The sequence below is a fragment of the Eucyclogobius newberryi genome, unplaced genomic scaffold (assembly GCF_026437365.1).
Source record: "Eucyclogobius newberryi isolate DKJ021-1_F unplaced genomic scaffold, fEucNew1.0.hap1 SCAF_10, whole genome shotgun sequence".
Classification (NCBI taxonomy): Eukaryota; Metazoa; Chordata; class Actinopteri; order Gobiiformes; family Gobiidae; genus Eucyclogobius; species Eucyclogobius newberryi.
The window spans coordinates 30,100,050-30,124,532 of record NW_027315724.1 but is presented as its reverse complement, the minus strand read 5'-3'; the positions used below and the strand labels follow the sequence as shown (position 1 = coordinate 30,124,532).

Below are 24,483 nucleotides of genomic sequence, written 5' to 3'. Positions count from 1 at the left end.
GAAGCCAAAACTAGCTGATATAGATGACAAAGTATGTGACAAACATTTTCTTGATGGTCGCTCAACACCAAGTGGAATTTAACATTTTTAACAGGAATTATGTCAATGTTAAGATTGGCACAAAGTATTCCCTTTTGTTCCCCATCTGATAAAAGAGAACTACTATATCGATATTAAAGTTTACAGTTTAATATAGTTTCACATCACCCAAACAGAGCTCTTCGTTCTCAAAGTGCTGGCCTTCTGGTGGTCCCAAAAGTCTCTAAAAGCACAGTAAGAGGTTGAGCGTTTAGCTCCCAAGCTCCTGTGTTATGGAATCAGCTCCTGTCCATGTTAAAGATGCCGACACAGTCTCTTTGCTTAAAACGTTCCTCTTTGAAATCGCTTATGGTCAGGCCAGTTAGGAACAGAAATAAAAACCTAGTTTCTCAGCTCCTCTGCCCTAGGAGCAACTATGCTGGGAGAAGTATGACTTTACCTGTCAACAAGATTTAATAGTTCACCTGTGTCTGTTCATTGCTGCTCACGTGGTTTTGTTTCAGACACCGCCTATGCTCTCCTCAACTGCTCTTGATTTCTCCTCCAGTAGTAGTAGTAGTAGACTGCAAAGCCAGAGTAGTTCTGGCTCTGCAGTCTATCTGCAAATGTTAGCGTGTCCGTCCATGAGTAGGATCTCTCCTCCTCTATGGTTCTCCCCGAGGTTTCTACTTTACTACGTTACTAGTTTTTCCTTAGAGAAGAGCCTAAGGACAGGGGGTGCTGGGACAGTGATCTACTTAAATCTGCCTCTCTATTATTGATCGGTTTCATTGTTGCCCATCGAGACAAATGCTGTTGTGATTTTGGGAATCATAAAATCAATTTAATTGAATTGAATCAAGGGTTAGGAAAAATAGGTCCCTACCAAACAATGGAGAGATGTGTCACGAACGGCAGAACGGAGCCAATTTACAGGGCTGGAAACAGGCGATGAATAAAAAGTCTTTAATGATAAGGAACAGAAAACTACAAAACTCTTGGTCAAGAGTAACGAAAACAAAAGATCTTTCCAGCGGTGGGCAGCGCCAGCAACCGTGGTGTTGGGGGCAGACGAGAGGCGTAGTGAGGTCCGTTCCAGGTTCAGTACACAGGTAGACAGCGTTAACAGGGAATCAGGCAGAAGGCGAAACTCAAGGCGGTCCAGGGTCGGTAACGGAAAACAGGAACAACGAAGGTCAGGCAAGAATCAGAGTCAAAAGGTCAAAAACAGAGGATCAGGGGAAACCCCACTCGAATGCTGGGGCTAAGGGCAATAACAGACAACCTCGCTAAGAGCAAAGAAACACACACACACTTATATACTACGCTCAGTGATCAACAATCAGATACAGCTGTGAACCCACTCACAAGCGTGAGGAGCCTGAGAGACAAAGGGGCGGTAACCAGGGAGGAGAACAAGAAGGGAGGGGGGAAACGAAGAGGGGCAGAGACAGAAACACCGTGAGTAAAACAAGACAAACTATACATCACCAGACAGGCGGTGACCATGACAAGATGAGGTTAGGTTCACTGTAGTGGTATGAACATGTATTTGTTTATTGTAGCATTTCTCCAGATATTCAAAGGTGAGGAATAAAATAGAATAATAAAGTAGACATTGTGCAAATATACAACATTTGAAATTCAATTATATTATTCATAACAAAAAAACTGAAAAAAGAACTGACTGAATTCAAAATATGTACATCTTTAGTATTAAGTCAAAGCTAAACTAGTACAACACAACAGGTTACTGCAAAGAGTCAAGAGTGTTTGCACATATTTTTTGTCTTGTTATGATTTATTGGGCCTTTTATTTCATTCCGTCTGGTATTTTCACTCTGTAACATTTACTATATCAATAAATCACTTTTTAGACTTCTTTAGACTTTATTGTCCCAAACAGACAAAAACAACTAAAGATATATTACAAACATGCTGGAGAACAAATCATCAATTACAAATGAGTCAAACAGAGCTCAGCACATTATCTTTGAGGGTAGCACAAGGGTTAACTATCCCAATTCAACAGTTCTTAAAAACAAGATTACCTTTATTACATACGTCTTGATACAGTGACACAAATACATGTACAGTTTTTACTATATTTTACTATGACAAAAAAAGACATACTCCATCACAGAAAATATTTATGTGAAGTCTTTGTGATACAACAGGGACGATAATGTCTCCTGAAGATCCACTTGTACATCTCACCATCAGTTGACTTGTATAGTTCATAATGGACATTAAAAGGAGCTGCTCAACTACAAGTAACTCCTGTTTCAACATTTTTCACATTCAAGCCAAATCGTAATTCACTACTAGAGATAATGTTATTACTTTAATGTAACAAACTTAGGAAGTTTCATGGAAACCAGGTATTGGGCACACAATGCTTTTGTGCAGGCTACATATACAACATCTGATTACAAGTCAGATATTGTAACCAAACACAAAGCATCAGATGCTTTACACTTCAGACCTGAGTAAAGTAAGAGAGGCCCATAACTCTGGGCTCTGCTCTCGTCAGGCTGAATACACACAGAACATTACTGTCGGGTCGCAAAAAAAAAGCCCTGCCAGGCGTTTAGGAGCTGCGAGGCATTCCCCAACACCCCTGTGGACACAAAAAGATTACTGTTAAAATGCATTTGTATCAACATGGTTTGAATTTAGTTTAGTACAAGATATAAACGCATCACTCATCACTGAAACTGGTAATACATGTAAGAAGCAATTAAAACTCCAACAGTAAGTCTTGCTTCAACTATTTTTGACACGCCTCACAGAGGCTCGAGTGAGACTGATGCAGGTATGTCCCAGTGAACTGACTCACTCCCATCTGACAATAACTTATGACTTATGAATCTTCTTTGCCAGTTAAAGTAATTAAATGTGAGTTCAATATGAAAACATGAAGAACCTTTGGCTTTAATGTGTAAACAAACGGCTACAGCCGGCCTAACTAGATTTTTGTACTTTATGGTACTGTTGACTCTACGGCATCCTTCTCACAAGCCTAACTGCAAACACAGCAACAAAAGGAATATGTTTTACTAGAGCCAGTTTGAGATGTTATAATACAAACCATAGAGTGCAGGTAACTGCCCATCTGCAGCACAATCTCCAGCGTCTCCAGCATCTGCTCTTTGTGCAGACTGTTGAGTCTGGAGCTCAGCGTAGAGCTGCTGTTCCCCTCACACACTGTGGCCTTTAAAGCCACAGCAGTACACTGCAATACACTCATCCCTGCAGAGCCAAGGGCATGAACACCAAGGATTACTTACTTACTCAATCAAATGTAATTTAGTATTTAGTGTCAGTGCTTTTACATACCAGAGTTGTCCGTGGCTTCCACATCAACAAAGTAGCCATCTATCATCATTTGTTTTAAAACCTAACAAAAAAACAAAACACTTTCAGACCGACAAATACAAATGGTTTTGTTCAGTTGGTGTTGATAGACACAGCTGAGAGAATGTATTTTCTGAAATGCATGATTAAACATAAACATGATTCGTTACACATTTCATTAACTTTTTCTACTTGGCTCATTTAGATGTTATGGCTTTGCCTGAAATGTCACATGATGTGGTGTTGCATTTATTCAAGTACAAGCCTGCCTCTCCACAGATCTGACCGGTTACTTAGCCTGGTGGTATCAACTGCTTGTCTCCATAAAGATACTGTGGTCCACTCCAGGCAAAGCAATATCATCGCCATGGAAACAAGCGACGATGATAAGTTCACATATGTATACATGTGAAAGTTCTGACCTCCAGGACCTGGGTGTATCCCTTCTCCGCACAGAGGTGGACGCAGGACTTGCCCATGTTGTTGCGCTCATTGATGCTCGCTCCCAGCTGGATCAGATCACACACCATCAGGTGGTGGTTGTACTTTGCAGCGTAATGAAGAGCAGTCTACAAAAACATACAGAGAGTACAAGTAAATAATAGTCAGTAAATATAAATAATTACAGTGTGTTTTTATACCATTCCATATAAGTCTTTGAGGTCCAGGCTGTTGATGGCAGCCATCCTTTTAGCGATGGCGTAGGCCAGAGCCCTCTTCCCAACACACACCACGTTATGGAGCAGACTGGAGGAGACACAAGATGAGAGGCATCCTAATTTTCTTTATCACATTTATGACATACTTTTTTTTCTTACTTTTTGCCATGCTCATCTGCAGCCAGGAGCTCTGCGTCACAGATGTCATTGATCACCATCTCTTCTTTCTGGAGCTGGGTCCAAAAGAAAGCAGAGCTGTCCGAGCTCCAGCTATACTGCTCCTCCAGGGAAGCCACGAAGCAAGACATGTGGTCTGGAGACGGAGACAGGGCCTGGTGGTCTGGGGACAGGGCCTGGTAGTCCGGGGACAGGGCCTGGTGGTGTGGGGACAGGGCCTGGTGGTGTGGGGACAGGGCCTGATTGTCCGGGGACAGGGCCTGGTGGTGTGGGGACAGGGCCTGGTAGTCCGGGGACAGGGCCTGGTGGTGTGGGGACAGGGCCTGGTGGTGTGGGGACAGGGCCTGATTGTCCGGGGACAGGGCCTGGTGGTGTGGGGACAGGGCCTGGTAGTCCGGGGACAGGGCCTGGTGGTGTGGGGACAGGGCCTGGTGGTGTGGGGACAGGGCCTGATTGTCTGGGGACAGGGCCTGGTGGTGTGGGGACAGGGCCTGGTAGTCCGGGGACAGGGCCTGGTGGTGTGGGGACAGGGCCTGGTGGTGTGGGGACAGGGCCTGGTAGTCCGGGGACAGGGCCTGGTGGTGTGGGGACAGGGCCTGGTGGTGTGGGGACAGGGCCTGATTGTCCGGGGACAGGGCCTGGTGGTCTGGGGACAGAGCCTGGTGGTCCGGGGAAAAGGCCCCGAAGTAGTCTGTCCAGGGAGGGTAGCTTACGTGAGGGTGGGGGCTGTGTATGTCCTCTGAACCATCACTGCTGTATCCTAAAACACAAGAAGAGAACCTTTAAGTCTATTGTGGTGGCTGGATCAATGCTCGTTTGGGGCGTAGGGTGTAGACAAAGGATTCACGTTGACAAAGCTCTGCAATCTTTTCAAGGTAGTTTATTTACAAAGGCCGGTTAGCCAATAAGAGATCAGATGTAAAGAATATCCATATTTGGGTAGGATGAGGACCGAAAAGCCCTCCTCTCTAAACTGGAGAACTTACAGAAATGAGATCATGAGAAAACACAGCTGTATACAAGGCATCTCAAGGCCTCGCAGCCAATGGAGACATCTCCCATTCGGTAGTTAATCAGATGTGGGCCCCTTACATTCCGTGGAATAGACATTTTGGTAGAAACACACATATTCCTAAAAGCCAGTCTCAGAATGAGGCCTAACTTTGCATGGACCTAGTTTTAATACACTTCACTATTCAAGTCAGCACTAGTTTTAAGTCTGTGACAGTGAGTGAATAATGAGCTGTGGGACAAACGACCATTGTTTGCTGCAGTAGTTTATCAGCCCTTTGTGTGTTTTCTTATATACATAAACAAATACAAGATCTACAGGCTATCACCTTGGACAGATGCTTTCTGTCATTTCAAGTTTCGTAATTGTGAGTTTGTATTATGGTGTGTATTACCTGTCAGAGCAGGCGAGTGCCCCGGAGAGCCAGGCGCCTCCCACAGAGCAACGCTGGGACGAGATGAACTTTTAGTGTGTGGAGTTTTGAGATCCTCCTCTAGAACCTCCACTATGATAGCCAGTTCCTCCAGGCTTTTGGGGAGGCATCGTCTCTGAAAAAGCCAGATGGCATTTATGACATTAACACTGTAGTATTATCAAAGAAAAGCCTTAGGCACTGCAGGTCTGTTTTTCTGCAATACCTTGGCTGCTCTGACGGCTGAGCTAGTTCTGACTCGTTCTTCTGCGGATAGAAAATCAAGTGAGCGTCAGTGAGTTTTACAGAAAACAATAATTCTGTTTTATTTGACTAACCTTTATTCCTGAATGTATCCTGTGATGAGAAAGCAGAATAAAGAAAAAAAGAGAGAAGAATAATATGAAACGACATCTGTCCAACATTATACTACCCTTTAGCCTATGTCCTGAGCTGCAGTGTGATTTGATTTCAAAATGTCCCAAAAGACACAAAGAGTGAACCGATACAACACTGGAGCTATAGATATGATATGTGAACATTGCCAGTGGCACCGACGGGTAAATTAAACCCTGATACTTTTGACTGTAGCACATTTACCTGAAGCTTCTCAGAACTCCCGCCTTGAGTGATTCTGACGTTGTTCAACATATCCCTCACTGTCATTTTCACACGTACACCAAGGTAGACTGTTCCGTCACTGGTTCTTCTGCCCCGTTTGGGACCTGGAAAACATCAAAGCTTTTAATAATTTTAGGTCCCTATTTTAGTTATATACTTTAATTATTTTAGCATTATTTTTTGCGTTTTAGCAACATTAGTAGCTATGTACACATTTGTGCAGAATAAAACAAAACAAAACATTATTTAGCGCTCTTGCCTCCCAAGAAGAAGATTATGGGTTCGATTCCCGGACCAGACCTACATCACATGATCTCTCTGGGTGGAGTCTGCATGTTCTCCCCGTGTTACCGTGGGTTCTCTCTGAGTTCTCCGGCTTCCTCCCACCGTCCAAAGACATGCATGTGTTAGGCAAAAATTGGTGACTCTAAATTGGCCCTAGTGAATGAATGCGAGAGTGAACTGTCTGTAATGTCTATGTCTCTGTGTCAGCCCTGCGACAAGTTGGCCACTGTCCCGCCTAAGGCCCGAAGTCACTGGGATAGGCTCCAGTCACCCCAAAAAGGGAACAAGCGGTAGAAGATGGATGGATGGATGGATTATCGTACAACAGAGTCATATAATCGAGTAAACGAAGTACAGATTTCAGCAGTAAACGTACCTTTTCTCTTCCCTTGGGTTACATTCTTGATTGTGAGGCCACAAACACGCTCTTCACACTCTGGTTCGGCAGATGGACAGTGGGACACTTCATTACGCGCTCCAACTGCTCCACGGGTGAGTTTCTTTCCAAAGCCGCGTCCTCTCATCTTGACTAAGGCAAGATTGTTGCTGAGAATAGTGGCAGCTCCAAGCCGAGCCTTCCAACGTTCAGGTACTCTGTGTTGCGTGCTGTCGTGTGAGCAGAGGCAGCGTAACTGACATACGCAGCACCTGTTTTTTCTACCTGGAAAACCGTCCCCGGCCTGACACATTCCAGCAAAGACACTCCCCCAGAGGAATAAAGTGGAGAATAACCAAGAGGAGTAATAACAGGTGACCCAGCTACAACATTTGATTATTCTATTTTCAACAGATGAAATAAATTACTTTCATATAGTACAAACGGTTGTTTTGAATCGATCAATCAAACCAGAAAGAATTCAAAGACATTATTGTTGGCAGCTACAACTACATTAATTCACTATGTCATACAAGATGATTGACGCTATTGACACTGGCAGTGGGTGAATACAGTGGCATTCTTTAAAGCTGAGCTCCAGGTTTGCATCAGACTTAATTAGAAGAACATCAGTTTCTGCTGAATAAGACAAACAGTTCACGTAAAGTCATTTGAGTTCAAACTGAATTGTAAATCTAAGTTTTTTCGTCTGCCAACAATATACATATATACATTTTTGGTGGATCATTTTATCCACCAAAAAAATCTAGCTCATACACACAATTCAATTCAACTCCATTTGTCTCTTTTTACAGCAGTTGCCTCTGTCCATCCCCTGTCCTTAGACCCTCCTTTTCGACCAGGAAACAATACACAATATGTCATGTAAACTGCTCTGAAAAGGTTTTTTATGACCTCAACAGGTGTGTAATTCACTCCTTGTTTATCTTACCTTCCGACCAGTAATGTATATCTGGAGGTTTCATGTGGATTTGTTTACTCTGCGCCGTAGCATCAATGTCTATGAAGTCCAGCTCTGTCTATAACCAGTTTAGCAACATTTCGGCGGATCCACTGTCACGCCATGAATACATAAGCCTTATTTGTGTTCACAGCCTCTACAAAAAGACTGCACGATGTTGATGTTGGTGGAGCACATACAGACGGATGAAACATTTGCAACCATCTATTTTAACTACCACAAGTGAGCCGCTTCATACTGAGCTCATGGGAATATCGATACGAAAATATCACACGATACGAAAATATCACAATTTAGCAATACATAATACAAATTAATACATTGCATTTGACATTCTGGCAATTTGGCACCATTTTCTAAGAACCAAATCCCTTTTAACAACATATTTTTTTGTTAAATGACGACCTGCACAAACTGACCATGAATTACACCCATTTTAATCATCAAAATCTGTAAATGTGTCAAAAGTTTTCTTCTCTAAAGATACGACAAAATAATTTAGTGAAATATACCAAAAACACTACCGTATTTTCCGGACTATTAGTCGCACCGGAGTATAAGTTGTACCAGCCAAAAAATGCATAATAATAAAAAGAAAAAAACATATATAGGTTGCACTGGAGTATGAAATGCGGTTGCAAGTGTGAAAATAACAAATAATATCACATAATATGAAGTATAAGTATTTAAGTATAAATGTAAGTATAAGTCGCACCCTGGCCAAAACTATGAAAAAAGGTGCAACTTATAGTCCGGAAAATACGGTACATGTCAATACAGTAGTTAACGATATCAATACCGCATCACCAAATTCAGTACGGAAATGTAATGTTTTTTTCAATATTTTAACACACCCTTAGTTTAGAACCTGGGAAACTTGTCACTTTCAACATGTACGAGGACATAAATCAATAAATCAAATGTATTTATAGAGCACGATTTGTTGAAAAAATGCCGGTAATGACATGTTGAATGTGCTGGAGGCGTTAGGTCTGTTTGTTGCTTGAGCTCCATCAAAGTGTTCCAGATCTTCGCACGCCAGAGCCCTCATGACTCAGACAGACAACAATTTGACTCATTGGCATCAATACATTCTTCAAAGTACATTCACTGTAGTTAACATACCTGGGCTTATCTGCAGTGGGGAACTGTCAAGCCGACTTCATAATGTTAGAGTCAGGCGTCTTCTGTACTCTTTAATTGAGTGGGAAGTATGCATGCAAAAATTATGTGTGCAGAAGTATAAACGCCCAAAGTACACATGCTTTATGCTTTGTTTTTTTCTGACGAGGTGTTGTGTGATCTAACACTTTGTTGAATGTCTCTTTCTAATCATAACCCCTCTTTATAAACCCTTATGCTTACTGAGGGGGGATGCTTACTGAATGAGGGATTACGCCGACTCCCTTATGCTTACTGTTCCATCTAATACATGCTACAGGGCAAAAACATTTACGCAAGCAACCCCAATATATTCTCACATGCCCAGTTTTAACCTCCTTTAACCATTAAAGGTTAGAATGTACTGACTGACGCTTTCTGGGAGGAGAATATTTACAGATAAAGTGTGTTATTGTGGAAAAACTTTTTTGACATTTCGATTTAATAATGCCACTGTCTTTGTCTTAGTCTTTGATGTACGTAGTCCCATAATGCATCACTTTCACTTGGCTGTGTTCCTTCTGTTTTTAAGCATGCTGTTGTCCCGCCCCTTATTAAAAAGCATAATTTAGATCCTAATGTTCTTACAAACTATAGGCCAATATCTAAACTTCCCTTCCTTTCTAAGGTTTTGGAAAAAAATGTCTATCGTCAATTGCAGTCGCACTTTGCCTTTAATGACATTTCTGACAAATGTCAGGCTTTCAGGCTTTAAGCAACAGCATAGCACACAAACTGCACTTTTACCTGTTTTTAATTATCTTGCTTTAACACTTGATTCTGGAAATCCTGCTGCCCTTCTGCTTTTAGATATATCCTCAGCTTTTGACACAGTGTCTGTTGGCGTTAAAGGCCATGCACTTCAATGGTTCAGATCATATTTGTCAGAACGAACCTTCTCTGTCCACCTTGGCTCACATCGGTCTAAAACTGCCCGTTTGAACTGTGGTGTACCTCAGGGTTCAATCCTAGGTCCAATTCTCTTTGACATCACTCTTTAACAAATACAATATTGCAAATTTATGTTCCATTACAGTCAACCCTTCTAACCCTGTGAGCCACTCCCCTAAGTCAGGAGGCCACTCCCCTCAGGCAGGAGGCCACGCCCCTCAGGCAGGAGGCCACTCCCCTCAGGCAGGAGGCTACAGTAATGGTTTAAGCATGATTTAATCACCCACTGCACTGCAAAGTAAATACAACTGTAAATTTGTGTACATAGTAAGCCTTTTTTTTTTTTTATCCTATAGCAGATTTGAATTGTTTCTCTTTTTGACTTGTATAGGTTGTTTTACATTTGTTCATTGTTTTATGTCGCACCGAATCACCAAAGCAAGTTCCTATGTTTGTGATTTCTGTTCATTGACAATGGCAATAAACCTTTTCTGATTCTGAAATACCTCATCATGATTCACCGCCTGTGAGACAGTAAAGACTGGATGACTCTTAATCATCTACATTTAAACTGAAATACCTGTGGGTTTTTTTTGGTCATTCAGTGGCATTAGGAAGGGTGGGTAGTGTTCTTGGTCCTCTGTCTTCTTTTAACCTTCCATTTGTGAGAAATCTTAGTGAGTTAATTGATTCATCTCTTAAGCTTAACAAACAAATCAGTGCAGTGGTCAAAACCAGCTTTTTCAGGTAACTGGCTAAAGTAAAACCATACTTACTGCCAAGGACCTTGAAAGAGTGATTCACTCATTTATTAGATTACTGCAACTCTCTTTATTATAATCTGACCTCTCTTAAACACTAGCAGTTAGTGCAAGCGGCTGCTCACAGGTACAAAAAGGCAATTAGTTTGAGACTAATACGTTTGTGACGAAAAATGAGCCACAGCCGTTCTCATAAACACAACCCTCACCCATTCCTCATGCATATCTTTAACTTGCCTAGCAGGTGTTTTTTGATGATCATAAACACACTCTGACTGTGAGCCAGGTTGCCTCTCCATAGCGCCGACCTGTAACTTGGTCTAGTGATGAGACCTGCTTGTTTAATGCAATACTGTGTGTGGCATATTCTGGGAAAAGCAAAACATCTACGTGAAAAGGTGAAATGTTTAGTTGTTATTTTTGATAGTGATCTTTATTTGAGACTCGCTAATTCCCAAAGAGAATGACTGGAACGATAAGTGAAGATCCTTTACAGCAACTGGAACTAACCGGGCCTATCGTGATAGATCCTTTCAGGTGGCGTAACCTGAACCAGAAAAGTTTCATACTTCACACATATTGTACATTTTTGCTTTTTTTAGGAGAGGCAATAACAGCAGAAAACAATAGTTGGATAATAGTAGTAATTATCGTTGTAGCAGCAGCTCCAGACAGAATTCTTTCTATTTATTACACATTGTGGTTTAAGTTTGAGAAAATAGTGACAATTAGGTGGCATAAGGGGTGGTGTATTTATATTAAAACGTATCTTGATTTTCCTTTCAGCAGATAACAACTTTGCCCATCCAACTTAAATGTGCTAAAATGTGTTAGCTGAGGTGTGTGAATGGACTGTGAAATTACCCACAAACGTCTGAAAATATCACGTCATATTAATTAATCGCAACTAATCAATCATTTGAATAATCATCTACGACTAACTAACTGGTTTAGTCGAATAATCTGGTCTATTAATACGTTCTAAAACATGTCATGAGCTGAGCAAATATGTTTTATGACTCAAATTGAACTGCAATTGCCTGAAAATGCCACGGAAAATGTGTAAATCAAGTGTAATTGATGAAAACACTATTTAATTCATAAACGTTCTCCACCAGGATCAGGAACCACTTCCCTTCAGCTTCGTCTGGGTCAAATTCAGCACAAATTGTTCCATTGTGTGCCTTTTGCGTGCTAAACAACTAATCTAAAGAATAATTGCTAGACTAATCGATTAGCAAAATGATCGTTAGTTGCAGTTTATTTATTTTTTTTGCAGTATTTTTGGCAATACATTTATTATTATTGCCGTGCCTAATATTCAAACATTGCATATCTTCAAAACAACATCCATAATTCAACATATTGCCCTCATTTGATTATACACAACGCACTTTTATCTCCAGTCCAGCCACCATTTGATGTAGAAGGTATTCTTATATTCATATTTAAAGCCCATTTAAAGTAAGAACATGCTGGACTCCCGCTTCCCCTCTGAAGAGAAGGGCCAAAGTCTTTACGTCAAGGCCCCTGCCGAGTTCAAGGCCTCGCAGCCTGCAGCACTTGACCCAGAACTAAGAGACCTGCTTTGCATGTGGTGCTGCGGACAGACGCGGGCCTAAAAGCGCTTGCATTTGAGTAAGACAGTGGAGAGGATGTATTCGAACAGGCAGCAGTGTTTCATGAAGTTTTTGATGGATGCTGGTGGTCTGTCATCCAGCGTGAAATAATTCCCCCACTGGCTGCCTCCACTCAACTCTGTGCTTCTGTTGCATCACCGGCTGATCAGGATTCATTTTAAAGAGGAGACTAGTGTTTTTTAACTGGAACAACTGGGCCATGGTGTAATGCATGGCGCCATCTAGTGGTCAGCATGCAGCACCTACATGTGAGAATGGGCCTAAAGGATGATCACTGTCAAACACATTGGAAGGGAAGTGAAAACGTGATATTTGTGCATCACTGCAGCGGTTACAAGTGTCAACAATTCTCTGACAAAGTTTAAATCTAGACTAAAAACCGTTGTGTGCATATGACTGAAAGGTATGAGGGGTCAAAGGATTGTATCTGTGCTCTTCTCTTTTAAAACATTTCATGGTGGTTGTTTTAAGATAAGATAAGATAATCCTTTAATGTCCACACATGGGGAAATTTCATTGTTGCAACGCAGTAGCTACAGAGGAAAAGGACAGATAACTTGTAGGAAGTTTGAAAAAAACACTCTTATGAACAGAAAAAAACTATTATTATTAACAAGTCCTCTCATATCTTAATAGGGAATGGAGGGAAGAAAATAAAAATAAAGATAAAATGATAATAATTAAAATAGCAGGCATAAGACAAATAATACTAATAATAATGGTAAAGTAAACACTCTTATTTACATCAGTTATATGCACAAATATGACGTTACTTGTGTGTGAGTATGACAGTAATTGCACATGAATATGACGGTATTGCACATATTATTACATATATTACGAGTTTGTATTCTGATTTGAATGCACATTTCCTTGAAGCACTGCATTACAAATTGTTCTGTACAAATAAACTTGAGTTATAGTTCAATGAATAATAGCTGCAACAATGTTTTTGCGACTCAGTACTTATTGTGTGTATATTTTCTTTTCACTGGTGGGAAATGTATTGTTATTTTATGTAGAGAAAATATGAATTAATGACTATAGCGTTTAGTCTTTTTAATTGTTGCAGCAAAGATAATGTAGGGTTTACAAGTACATGAAGTTTAGATGAAGTGCTAAAGTAGTTTCAATATTATAGTTTATTAGGATAAATGCATGTTACTTTAGCAATAAAACTCACTTCAAAATGTGTCTTTTTCTCCATCTCAGTCGTGCAAACAAACATATCATTGTTTTCTGGTTAATGAAGATGTTACACCTCTCCTTGAACCGACACCTTAACGCGGTGGAGGGGTTTGAGCGCCCGAATGATCCCGGGAGCTATGTTGTCGGGGGCTTCATGCCCCTGGTAGGGTCTCCCAAGGCAAACAGGTCCTAGGTGACGGGTCAGACAAAGATCGGTTCAGAAGCCTCTTATGATGACAACAAAAACAAGGCCGTTTACGTCGCCCGGATCGGCGTCACCGGGGCCCCATCCTGGAGCCAGGCCTGGGATGGGTGCTCGATGGCGAGCGCCTGGTGGCCGGGTCTTACCCCACGGGGCCCGGCCGGGCACAGCCCGAAGGAGCGACGTGGGGCCGCCCTCCCGTGGGCCCACCACCCGCAGGAGGATCCATAAGGGGCCGGTGCAGAGAGATCTGGGCGGCAGTCGACGGCAGGGGCCCTGGCGACCAGATCTCCAGACACAGAGACTAACTCTGGGGACATGGAATGTCACCTCGCTGGGGGGGAAAGAGCCTGAGCTTGTGCGGGAGGTTGAGCGATACCGACTAGATATAGTCGGCCTCACCTCCACGCACAGTTTGGGCTCTGGAACCCATCTCCTGGACGCTCCACTTCTCTGGTGTTGCCCGCGGGGAGAGGCGGCGGGCTGGTGTGGGCTTGCTGATAGCCCCTCAGCTCAGCCGCCACGTGTTGGAGTTTACCCCGGTGAACGAGAGGGTCGCGTCCCTCCGCCTTCGGGTGGGGGACAGGTCTCTCACTGTTGTGGCGGCCTACGGGCCGAACAGCAGTGCAGAGTACCCGGCCTTCTTGGAGTCCTTGGGAGGGGTACTGGACAGTGCACCGACCGGGGACTCCGTTGTTCTACTGGGGGACTTCAACGCCCACGTGGGCAATGACAGTGACACCTGGAGAGGGGTGATCGGGAAGAACGGCTTCCCCGATCTGAACCCGAGCGGTGTTCAGTTATTGGACTTCTGTGCTAGCCACGGATTGTCCATAACGAACACCATGTTCAAGCACAAGGGTGTCCATCAGTGCACATGGCACCAGGACACCCTAGGCCGGAGGTCAATGATCGACTTTGTTGTCGTGTCATCAGACCTCCGGCCGCGTGTCTTGGACACTCGGGTGATGAGAGGGGCAGAGTTGTCAACCGATCACCACCTGGTGGTGAGTTGGATCCGCTGGCGGAGGAGGAAGCCGGACAGACTTGGCAGACCCAAACGCATTGTGAGGGTCTGTTGGGAACGTCTTGTGGAGCCCTCTGTCAGTAGGGTATTCAACTCGCACCTCCGGGAGAGCTTCTCCCATGTCCCGGGGGAGGTTGGGGTGGACCATGTTCTCCGCCTCCATTGTTGATGCGGCTGCTCGGAGCTGTGGTCGTGTGACAGGTTAAAAAGCGAGTCACAGATTTGAAATTCGTCATAAGACACTATTTTCACCTGTTAGTTAATTATTGTGGTCAAGACTGTGTTCAGTACAAAAAGTGTAAATGGTAAAAATGTACATATAACCTGTTAAAAATGTTTATTTCTATTGGCTGGCGGAAATGTGTGATATGCGCCTGCGCAAAGTTTTCAGTGTTCTTTCCTGAAATAAAAAGGAAGAGTAAGGATGTGACCGTCTCTGGCCTTCACTTTTCACATTCAAAAAGCAACCACGTACCTCTCCCAAACTGTCGGAGCAGAGGGTGCAACATTTGGAGGCACCACTGGGATGTTTGGCCAGAGTTTTATCCACCAGCCGTGAGTGGAAGCTCGACCCGAATATCCTTCTTCGAACCCTAGCATCGGAATCTAGCATCAGCAGCGAGGCACCGCAAACAACGTGGCTTTGTCAACACGTGCAACAGGTCGTATCTCAAGTGCGCACAACCACCACTAGAGGGCACCGCAAGACCACGAAGTTGAATAAGCCCTCGTTGAACTGCTTTGTCCACGTATCTGATCAAAATGGAGTCGGAGCTAGAAACTTTGCAGCTTGAAATTAAAGGTGCATTATATGAACTGAATGTTGAACAACTGATAAACGTGTGTTTGACACTAATATCTGGACAGAGAAAAGAGCAACTCACAGACAAAAGACGTGGCCAACTTATTGCACTGATCACAAGCTATGTTGAAAGAGCTGAATTAGCTGAGCTAGAAGACAAGGGAATGTCTGAGTTGCTCAGTATTAAAGACACTATTAAAAATGCAAAAATGCCAGTCGGATTTTGCCCGACAAGGTGAAGACAAAGAAAGAGAAGAGTTACAAAAAGAGTTAAATGATTTACGAACCAGGATTCAAGAAAAAGAAGAAGCTATGCAGCAGATTACAAAAAAACTGACCCCACAACCCATGCCAGTGCAAAGACAAGCCCCAACGCTTCAAGATAACCCTATGTGGCGCAAAGACTTTAAGATAGCAGGCCAAATTGGTGAGCCCGGACGAAAAGACAAGCTCACATTCTCTAGTTTGGCCAGGCAAATTGAAAGTGGGCTCAATAAAGGCTACCAAGAAGACGAGATAATAGATGCAGTGATCCGTGCCATCACACCAGGTTTGCAGTTGAGGAGCTACCTAGAAGGTAAAGGGGACCTCACTCTTCCTGCTCTGCGGAGGATCCTCAGGTCTCACTATCTGGAGAAAGGTGCCACTGAACTGTACAAGCAGCTCTCCTCTGAGGTGCAAAGCAGTAAGGAGACTCCACAAAACTTCCTTCTGAGGGCCATGGACCTTCGGCAGAAGATTCTCTTTGCATCCCAAGAAGCAGAGTCAGGTCTGAAATATAATCCGGCTTTGGTCCAGAGTTTATTCATGCATACCATCCTGACTGGCTTGCAAAGTGACAGTATCAAGAGTGACATGCAGCCCTACCTTCTCCAGGAAACCACATCTGATGAAGTCTTGTTGGAGAAAGTTAATGTGGCGTGTGCAAATGAAAAGGAACGACAAGACAAAAAGAAACATGCTGTTACCCAAAGAGCGACTTCAGTTAATGTCGTTCAGCCCAGCGACACCCCAGCACCAACCTTCCAGCCGTGTCCACCGTTCCAGGAGCCACGACCGCCGAACCAGCTCGACCCATCTGCTGGGACCTTCTACCCTCAGCATTCCCAAGCAGCTCTTCAGCAGTACCACCCAGCACCAGGCCTGGGACCAACGAGAGGGAATACCCAGTTCCAGCAGCGCAATGTTGTTGTTTCCATGTGAAAGCTTTTATGTTGAGAGAACTGGCTTGTAGTGTCTCCCCTTAAAAAATAAAAAACCCTGAGTGCACAACCAGGGCCGTTTTGTATAAGTGTTCTAACTGAGACCAACTGATGTTTTGATGTTTCAAAGACTCACCACAAGAGGGCGCTGCTGCTTCATAAACCAACATCAGCTCCAAAGGTACTCCCAGTTCACTGTATTCTTAGGTTTGCAAGACATGATATGTGATATGTTATATAACTGGCACATGCTGTATAAGGCTGTTCCTGTAAAGACATGCTCTGATCTGTGGTATTCTATGATTGTTGTTAAATGAATGTTCCTGGAATGACTTCCTTGTGCAGTTAATGAAAATGGGGATTTTTCCCACAAAAAGCTGTTATGCAACTGGTGTCAAATTTGCTAAAGCTTAATGAACGAACACACACAAAACGCAGGATTTTCAAATAGAAAAATAAAACCACTTTAAAATTTCATGAAACTAAACATTAGGCAACTAGACAAAAAAAAGGTAAGACAAAAGAGTTAAGTTCTTTCAGTTTACGTTATTATTGTAATTCATTTTCTGACATTCATTAAACTGTAAATGTCTGACGGCACCTTGAATCAAACTGCCCCAAACCAGTGTGTATTAACATTGAGTTATGTGACCCGCCCAGTCATGTGTGCACTGAGCAATTACTTGGCAAAAAACAAGTGGAGCTGATGTTTAACTAAGATAAACTGTAAAAGCACCTGGCACAGTTACTGCAATGGGGCTACTCAGAAACCAAAAAGGGAAGTTCCACTACTTCCTGAATACGGCTCGAATTTAAAAATGTCTTAATCGACACAAATATTTTAGCATAACTTGTTAAACAGTACCTTTTACTTTTTTTTTAATAGGATTTGTAGCAGAGTTTACCTGGCCTCAAGGCCATGCACCTGTCACACTAGGGGTTTTCCAGAAACCTTTCCCCCTCATGTATTTATATTCCCAATATTAAGCAAGTCTCTTCCTGGTTCACTGTCATGCCTCACTCAAGGACCACTTCATTTTCTGAGTTACTATTTGACCACTTATTCAAAGCCAAACAGCTGTGCAAGCACCTCTCAACTTTTTATTCATGTAGCAAAGTGTTTGCCCCAGGACTTTGCTGCTCATCTCTCAATACACAGGTCAAAGGTGGGGCCCGTGTCCCTGCATCTCGGCGGGCACAGAGCACACGAGGGGTGAGAGTCACGTTTGGGAGCAGGTTTGTTTGCAGGGCAGGTTGAGGCGTGTACCGCCCCTCTAAGGCTCGACTTGTGTGCACAGGCCTGTCCTCTCGGCTACACACAGATGCACCTTTAATTTCTGCTATTGTCAATCACATTCCTCTATTTGACTAACGCAGTGCCAGCGACTCCAGTTTAATCAGGATTTGCATCTTTTAAAAAAAAATAATAAAATTGCCACTCCATTTTCTCGGCGCATTTCATAAACAGAAGTGTTGCACAATTCAAGCAGTGGTGGAAAGTTACTAAGTACAAAAGTAAAAGTACTGTACTTTTAGGTATCTTTACGTCAGTGGTTTGTGCAGTGTGCACATTTTTAGTGTATCTATACTTTGAACTGGACTGACCAGTAAAGTGGACAAAATGGGACTCTTATTTTGGACATAGTTTGCTTTAACCCCCTTCTTACTTTCTAATGTTATTCTTTACTTCACCTGTGTTCTCTCTGGTCCTGCCCACATAAGTACTATTCATTTGATTTGAAGAGTTAGTTTAAGCACGTGATAATGATAAGAACATAAAGTCTCAGCTTTGAGTAAACAAAAATATATACATAAGATTTGAATAATCAAGGAACTGATTCAAATTGGCCAAAGATCGGCACAATTCTTAACCAAAATCACTACATTTAACACATTAAGTACATTTTGATTTTGATACTTTTACTTTGACTTGAGTAATTATCTGCACATGTATCTGTTCTTTTATTTCCGTAACAACATTGAGTACTTCTTCCACAACTGAATACAAGTAAAAGATTAGCCAAGTTCAGGACTAAGAGCTGAAGATATTTAGGGTTACTAGGTTACCATTGTTTTTACACATTCTGAAAGATTATAATCGAATGAGTCAGATCTGATGGTTTTGCAGCAGGTTGCACACGGACAGAAAGCAACATCCACAACAAGAGCAGACAACTAACACATCAGTAACTGGGGCTGGGCAATATTGACACAAATTAATATCTCAATACGTTTTTGGAGAATTCTGAAAACCATATTCAGACGATATTATGTCAATCCAACAAAAATGTGTTAAAACATGTATTTAAACGTTTAAGTTGAGGTTTAATCATCAGACAAATGTGGAATATCTGTCAAAGTAATCACAAACGTGCAGAAATATTGCCTTACTTTATTTAACAAGCTGTTTGTATTGCTTTTTCTTTTTTACCATAAACGATACACTCGCAATTCAAACTTTGCATATCTTCAAAACAACATTAACTACATTATCTACATTTTGATGTATTGTCCACTTCTATGAGTAACACATTATAATGTAAGTCATATTTGTTGTCCTGCACATATTCTGTTTATAATAGGCTTTATAGTATTTCATTCTACTGCGGTTTATGTTTTTATTATATATTCTACATTGATATATTGTCTTTTTATTGTCCCGCTGTTGTTGTATTTTGGCATTGCAACAAAGTAAATGTTCTCTTATCTTATCTAATCTGTAGTAGATGTATATCCCTTTTATGTGCCATGTCATGTCGGCAGTCTTTTAGCCACAAGCTGGATTTCCAATCAAAGTTATTGTATTTTGTCATGTTTAACTCTCAAGTCACAGGTCAAGTTCGAGTTAATGATTCGCATTTGAAAAGGGAGCCTGAGTCACCAAAAGAAAGGAAGTCCAGGCTAAAGCGAGTGTCAAGTTAAAGTCTGTACATATTTGAATTTCAAGTTGGGGTTGAATGAACTGAAGGGAAATTGTGTAAAGAATCACAAAGTCAGCATGAAGTTATTGTCACTGTCAGGGCTTGAGGGGTATTCCGTGATTTAGCTGACATAAATGCAATATGAACGGTTTTATTGACTTTTGTTATTATCAGGCCACTTTTAAACAGCTCTTTTTAGGATTTCAAACGGAGGAACTTAAACAAACAAAGTCCGTCAGTTGAGTTTGATGCGAGACGTTGTAAACCATAACCTGGATTATGACTGAGTTTGATCCTCAAACTGTAGCCGAAGATACGATCTGCGACAATTCAAACACTAAACAGACAGTCAGGCCCGGAGGTGAGGGATATTGGCAAAAAGCAATTCAGCATTACATTGTTCGGAGCGTCCCTCGATAATGTTAATCAGAAGATAAACTTACATAATCCAACAGAAATGTGCTAATGCAATGTCAATAAATGTATTACACGAGGTTTAAGCAGCAGACAAGTGTTAAATGAGCCACAAAAGTGCAGAAATATCATTTTAAACCGACTTTTATTCGGAAGATTACAATGCACGTTTGTCCCATTTTATTATTAACAATGATATTTCGGGTGGGGGACAGGTCTCTCACTGTTGTGGCGGCCTACGGGCCGAACAGCAGTGCAGAGTACCCGGCCTTCTTGGAGTCCTTGGGAGGGGTACTGGACAGTGCACCGACCGGGGACTCCGTTGTTCTACTGGGGGACTTCAACGCCCACGTGGGCAATGACAGTGACACCTGGGGAGGGGTGATCGGGAAGAACGGCTTCCCCGATCTGAACCCGAGCGGTGTTCAGTTATTGGACTTCTGTGCTAGCCACGGATTGTCCATAACGAACACCATGTTCAAGCACAAGGGTGTCCATCAGTGCACATGGCACCAGGACACCCTAGGCCGGAGGTCAATGATTGACTTTGTTGTCGTGTCATCAGACCTCCGGCCGCGTGTCTTGGACACTCGGGTGAAGAGGGGGGCAGAGTTGTCAACCGATCACCACCTGGTGGTGAGTTGGATCCGCTGGCGGAGGAGGAAGCCGGACAGATTTGGCAGACCCAAGCGCATTGTGAGGGTCTGTTGGGAACGTCTAGTGGAGCCCTCTGTCAGTAGGGTATTCAACTCGCACCTCCGGGAGAGCTTCTCCCATGTCCCGGGGGAGGTTGGGGACGTTGAGTCCGAGTGGACAATGTTCTCTGCCTCCATTGTTGATGCGGCTGCTCGGAGCTGTGGTCGCAAGGTCTCCGGTGCCTGTCGTGTCGGCAACCCCCGAACCCGATGGTGGACACCGGAAGTAAGGGATGCCGTCAGACTGAAGAAGGAGGCCTATCAGGCCACTCTGGCTTGTAGGTCTCCGGAGGTCATCGACGGGTATCGGCAGGCCAAGCGAGCCGCGGCTCGTGCTGTCGCAGAGGCAAAAACCCGGGCCTGGGAGGAGTTCGGGGAGGCCATGGAGGAGGACTATCGGTCGGCACCAAAGAAATTCTGGCAAACCGTCCGGCGCCTCAGGAGGGGGAAGCAGTGTCTCACCAACACCGTTTACGGTGCGGGTGGAGGCCTGCTGACCTCGACTGGGGATGTCGTCGGACGGTGGAAGGAATACTTTGAGGATCTCCTTAATCCCTCAGTCACGTCTTCCGAAGAGGAAGTAGAGACCGGGGACTCGGAGGCTGGCTCATCCATCACCCAAGCTGAAGTCACTGAGGTTGTTCGCAAACTCCTCGGTGGCAGGGCTCCGGGGGTGGATGAGATCCACCCTGAGTACCTAAAGTATCTGGATGTTGTAGGACTGTCTTGGTTGACACATCTCTGCAACATCGCGTGGCGTTCGGGGACCGTGCCTCTGGACTGGCAGACCGGGGTGGTGGTCCCTCTGTTGAAGAAGGTGGACCGGAGGGTGTGTTCCAACTACAGAGGGATCACACTCCTCAGCCTCCCAGGTAAGGTCTATTCCAAGGTACTGGAGAGGAGAATCCGACCGATAGTCGAACCTCGGATTCAGGAGGAGCAGAGTGGTTTTCGTCCCGGTCGTGGAACACTGGACCAGCTCTATACCCTCCATCGGGTGCTTGAGGGTTCATGGGAGTTTGCCCAACCAGTCCACATGTGCTTTGTGGATCTGGAGAAGGCTTTCGACCGTGTCCCTCGGGGTGTCCTTTGGGTGGTGCTCCGGGAGTACGGGGTCCGGGGCCCTTTGCTCAGGGCTGTCCGGTCCCTGTATGACCGGAGCAGGAGCTGTGTTCGCATTGCCGGCAGTAAGTCAGACCTGTTCCCAGTGCATGTTGGGCTCCGCCAGGGCTGCCCTTTGTCACCGGTTCTGTTCATAATTTTTATGGACAGAATTTCTAGGCGCAGTCAGGGGTCGGAGGGTGTCCGGTTTGGGGACCACAGGATCTCATCTCTGCTGTTTGCAGACGATGTTGTCCTGATGGCTCCATCAAACCCGGACCTGCAACATGCACTGGGACGGTTTGCAGCCGAGTGTGAAGCGGCTGGGATGAGAATCAGCACCTCCAAATCCGAGGCCATGGTTCTCGACCGGAAAAAGGTGGCTTGCCCTCTCCAGGCGGGTGGGGTGTCCTTGCCCCAAGTGGAGGAGTTCAAGTATCTCGGGGTCTTGTTCACGAGTGAGGGAAGGATGGAGCATGAGATCGACAGGCGGATCGGTGCAGCGGCTGCAGTGATGCAGTCGCTGCATCGGACTGTTGTGGTGAAGAGGGAGCTGAGCCGAAAGGCAAAGCTCTCTATTTACCGGTCGGTCTACGATCCTACCCTCACCTATGGTCATGAGCTTTGGGTAGTGACCGAAAGAACAAGATCGCGGATACAAGCGGTCGAAATGAGTTTCCTCCGCCGTGTGGCTGGGCGCTCCCTTAGAGATAAGGTGAGGAGCTCGGCCACACGGGGGGAGCTCGGAGTAGAGCCGCTGCTCCTCCACGTCGAGAGGAGCCAGCTGAGGTGGCTCGGGCATCTGTTCCGGATGCCTCCTGGGCGCCTCTCTCGGGAGGTGTTTCAGGCATGTCCCACCGGGAAGAGGCCCCGGGGAAGACCCAGGACACGCTGGAGAGACTATGTCTCTCGGCTGGCCTGGGAACGCCTCGGGATCCCCCCGGAGGAGTTAGAGGAAGTGTCTGGGGAGAAGGAAGTCTGGGAGTCCCTGCTCAGACTGCTGCCCCCGCGACCCGGCCCCGGATAAAGCGGCAGAAGATGGATGGATGGATGGATGGACAATGATATTTCTACTCGACAGACAAGAAAGTCTGCAGCTGTTATTTAAACTAGAGCGTGAGCAGACCATTGCTGACAGCTCTGGTTTGCAATGCACAGAAGTTACAGCCACACTTTGCATTATTCACAGCACAAATTAGAAGAAGAAGAAAAAGTCAAGTCAAGAGGCCACAGTCACTCACAGTTATGGACTTACAATGGACCTAGACCACTGAAAGTAAGTCAGCTTCTTCACTTTATCTTTTGTTTTAGAGAAAGTCAGACACAGACATGAAGTTAGTCAAGCTTTTTTCTCTCAGTTGGTGTTTCTCTGGTGTTTTACGTGAATTTAGTCAATATCTACATGTTTGTCATCCTAGAACTACTATCATCATGTTATTATATACCTGTTTTAGCCCCGTATAGACCTTGAATAGCACGTTTATTGATCTGGTTTGGAGTTGATACGTGGAAGGCCAAAAATTGGTATTATTGCTGTTGTGGTTTGGAGAGCCGAGGTCAACGAAGCTCAAAGTTCACCCAGGTGTTTCCTGTGAGCTCTGAGTCCAGTTTCATATTCGACTCTAACTTTACTCTAACCATATCTGTTACAGTTACACGTTAGTTATGAGATCAAACAACCAAATAAACTATTCAAACGTATATTATAACCTATATTTTTATTTTACTTTTCACTAATAAAAAAGCTATAGATTTGGCTTTCAGTGTCAAAGTTCACATGAGAGACTTTCATCCAGTGCCATTTTAACAAAAAAATATAAGATGTTTATTTATTGTGGACAAAAATCTGCGCTCCTTTCCAGACCACAGGAGACTGATAAGCCGTCAGTGCAATCTGCAAACAAGTGGTACAGATGTTATTAATGCAAATCTCTTATTTATATAAAACATTTTGTAAATCTACAGTGTACAGAGTGCAGTATTTATTTATTTATTTTATTTTATTTTATTTTATTTTATTTTATTTATTTTATTTATTTTATTCATTTTATTCATTTTATTCATTTTATTCATTTTATTCATTTTATTATTTATTAAATCATTCTTGTCCCAAAGGCTTTATTAGACAGAAAAGGTGAGCGTGAAATGGGGGATGAGAGAGAGGGAGAGGACCTGGCATATGTGCTGTGCCTTAACCACTCGGCCACAGGGCAACACTGTGCAGTATTTTAGTAGAAATACCAAAATAGGTCTTCCTGAATGCATAAGATGTCCTGTAATATTTGTATGTGTCTCGGATCCAACGTTTGTTTTATTAGTGAAATGTTATATTTGACTAACTTTAGCTCGTTTAAATGTGATACAGTTTGTACATTATAAGCTATTTGTGCAATTTGTTCCTTTACATTTTCGCACAAGCGGCATAGGCTACATGTCCAGAACAATCTTTCATCTGTGACCCCATTTTAGAGGTGAAAAGAGGAAGTTTGACTCTGTGAGACGCATTACCACCTGCAGAAGAATACAAACTGATTAAACAAAGCAGATTAACAAAAGCAGCTTTCATACAACATGTAAAT

The 24,483-nt window shown here is 43.6% G+C and overlaps 1 protein-coding gene across 2 annotated transcripts; it reads right to left on the bottom strand.

Annotated features, from left to right (window-relative positions):
• Positions 1 to 1,800: 1,800 nt before the first annotated feature.
• Positions 1,801 to 7,186, bottom strand: LOC140367698 (uncharacterized). Of its 2 annotated transcripts, XM_072454299.1 has the most exons (11): positions 6,918 to 7,186; positions 6,236 to 6,360; positions 5,974 to 5,992; positions 5,862 to 5,902; positions 5,618 to 5,771; positions 4,194 to 4,971; positions 4,017 to 4,122; positions 3,798 to 3,944; positions 3,358 to 3,418; positions 3,110 to 3,270; positions 1,801 to 2,638 (listed from the first exon to the last, which is right to left on the bottom strand). In XM_072454299.1, exons 1-11 carry the CDS (start codon positions 7,063 to 7,065, stop codon positions 2,609 to 2,611), a joined length of 1,770 nt encoding a protein of 589 aa, XP_072310400.1. In that variant the 5' UTR covers positions 7,066 to 7,186; the 3' UTR covers positions 1,801 to 2,608. The 2 variants fall into 2 exon arrangements, with proteins under 2 accessions (XP_072310400.1, XP_072310391.1); XM_072454290.1 differs by lacking the exon at positions 1,801 to 2,638 and having other exon boundaries at positions 2,997 to 3,270.
• Between the last annotated feature and the right edge of the window lie 17,297 nt (positions 7,187 to 24,483).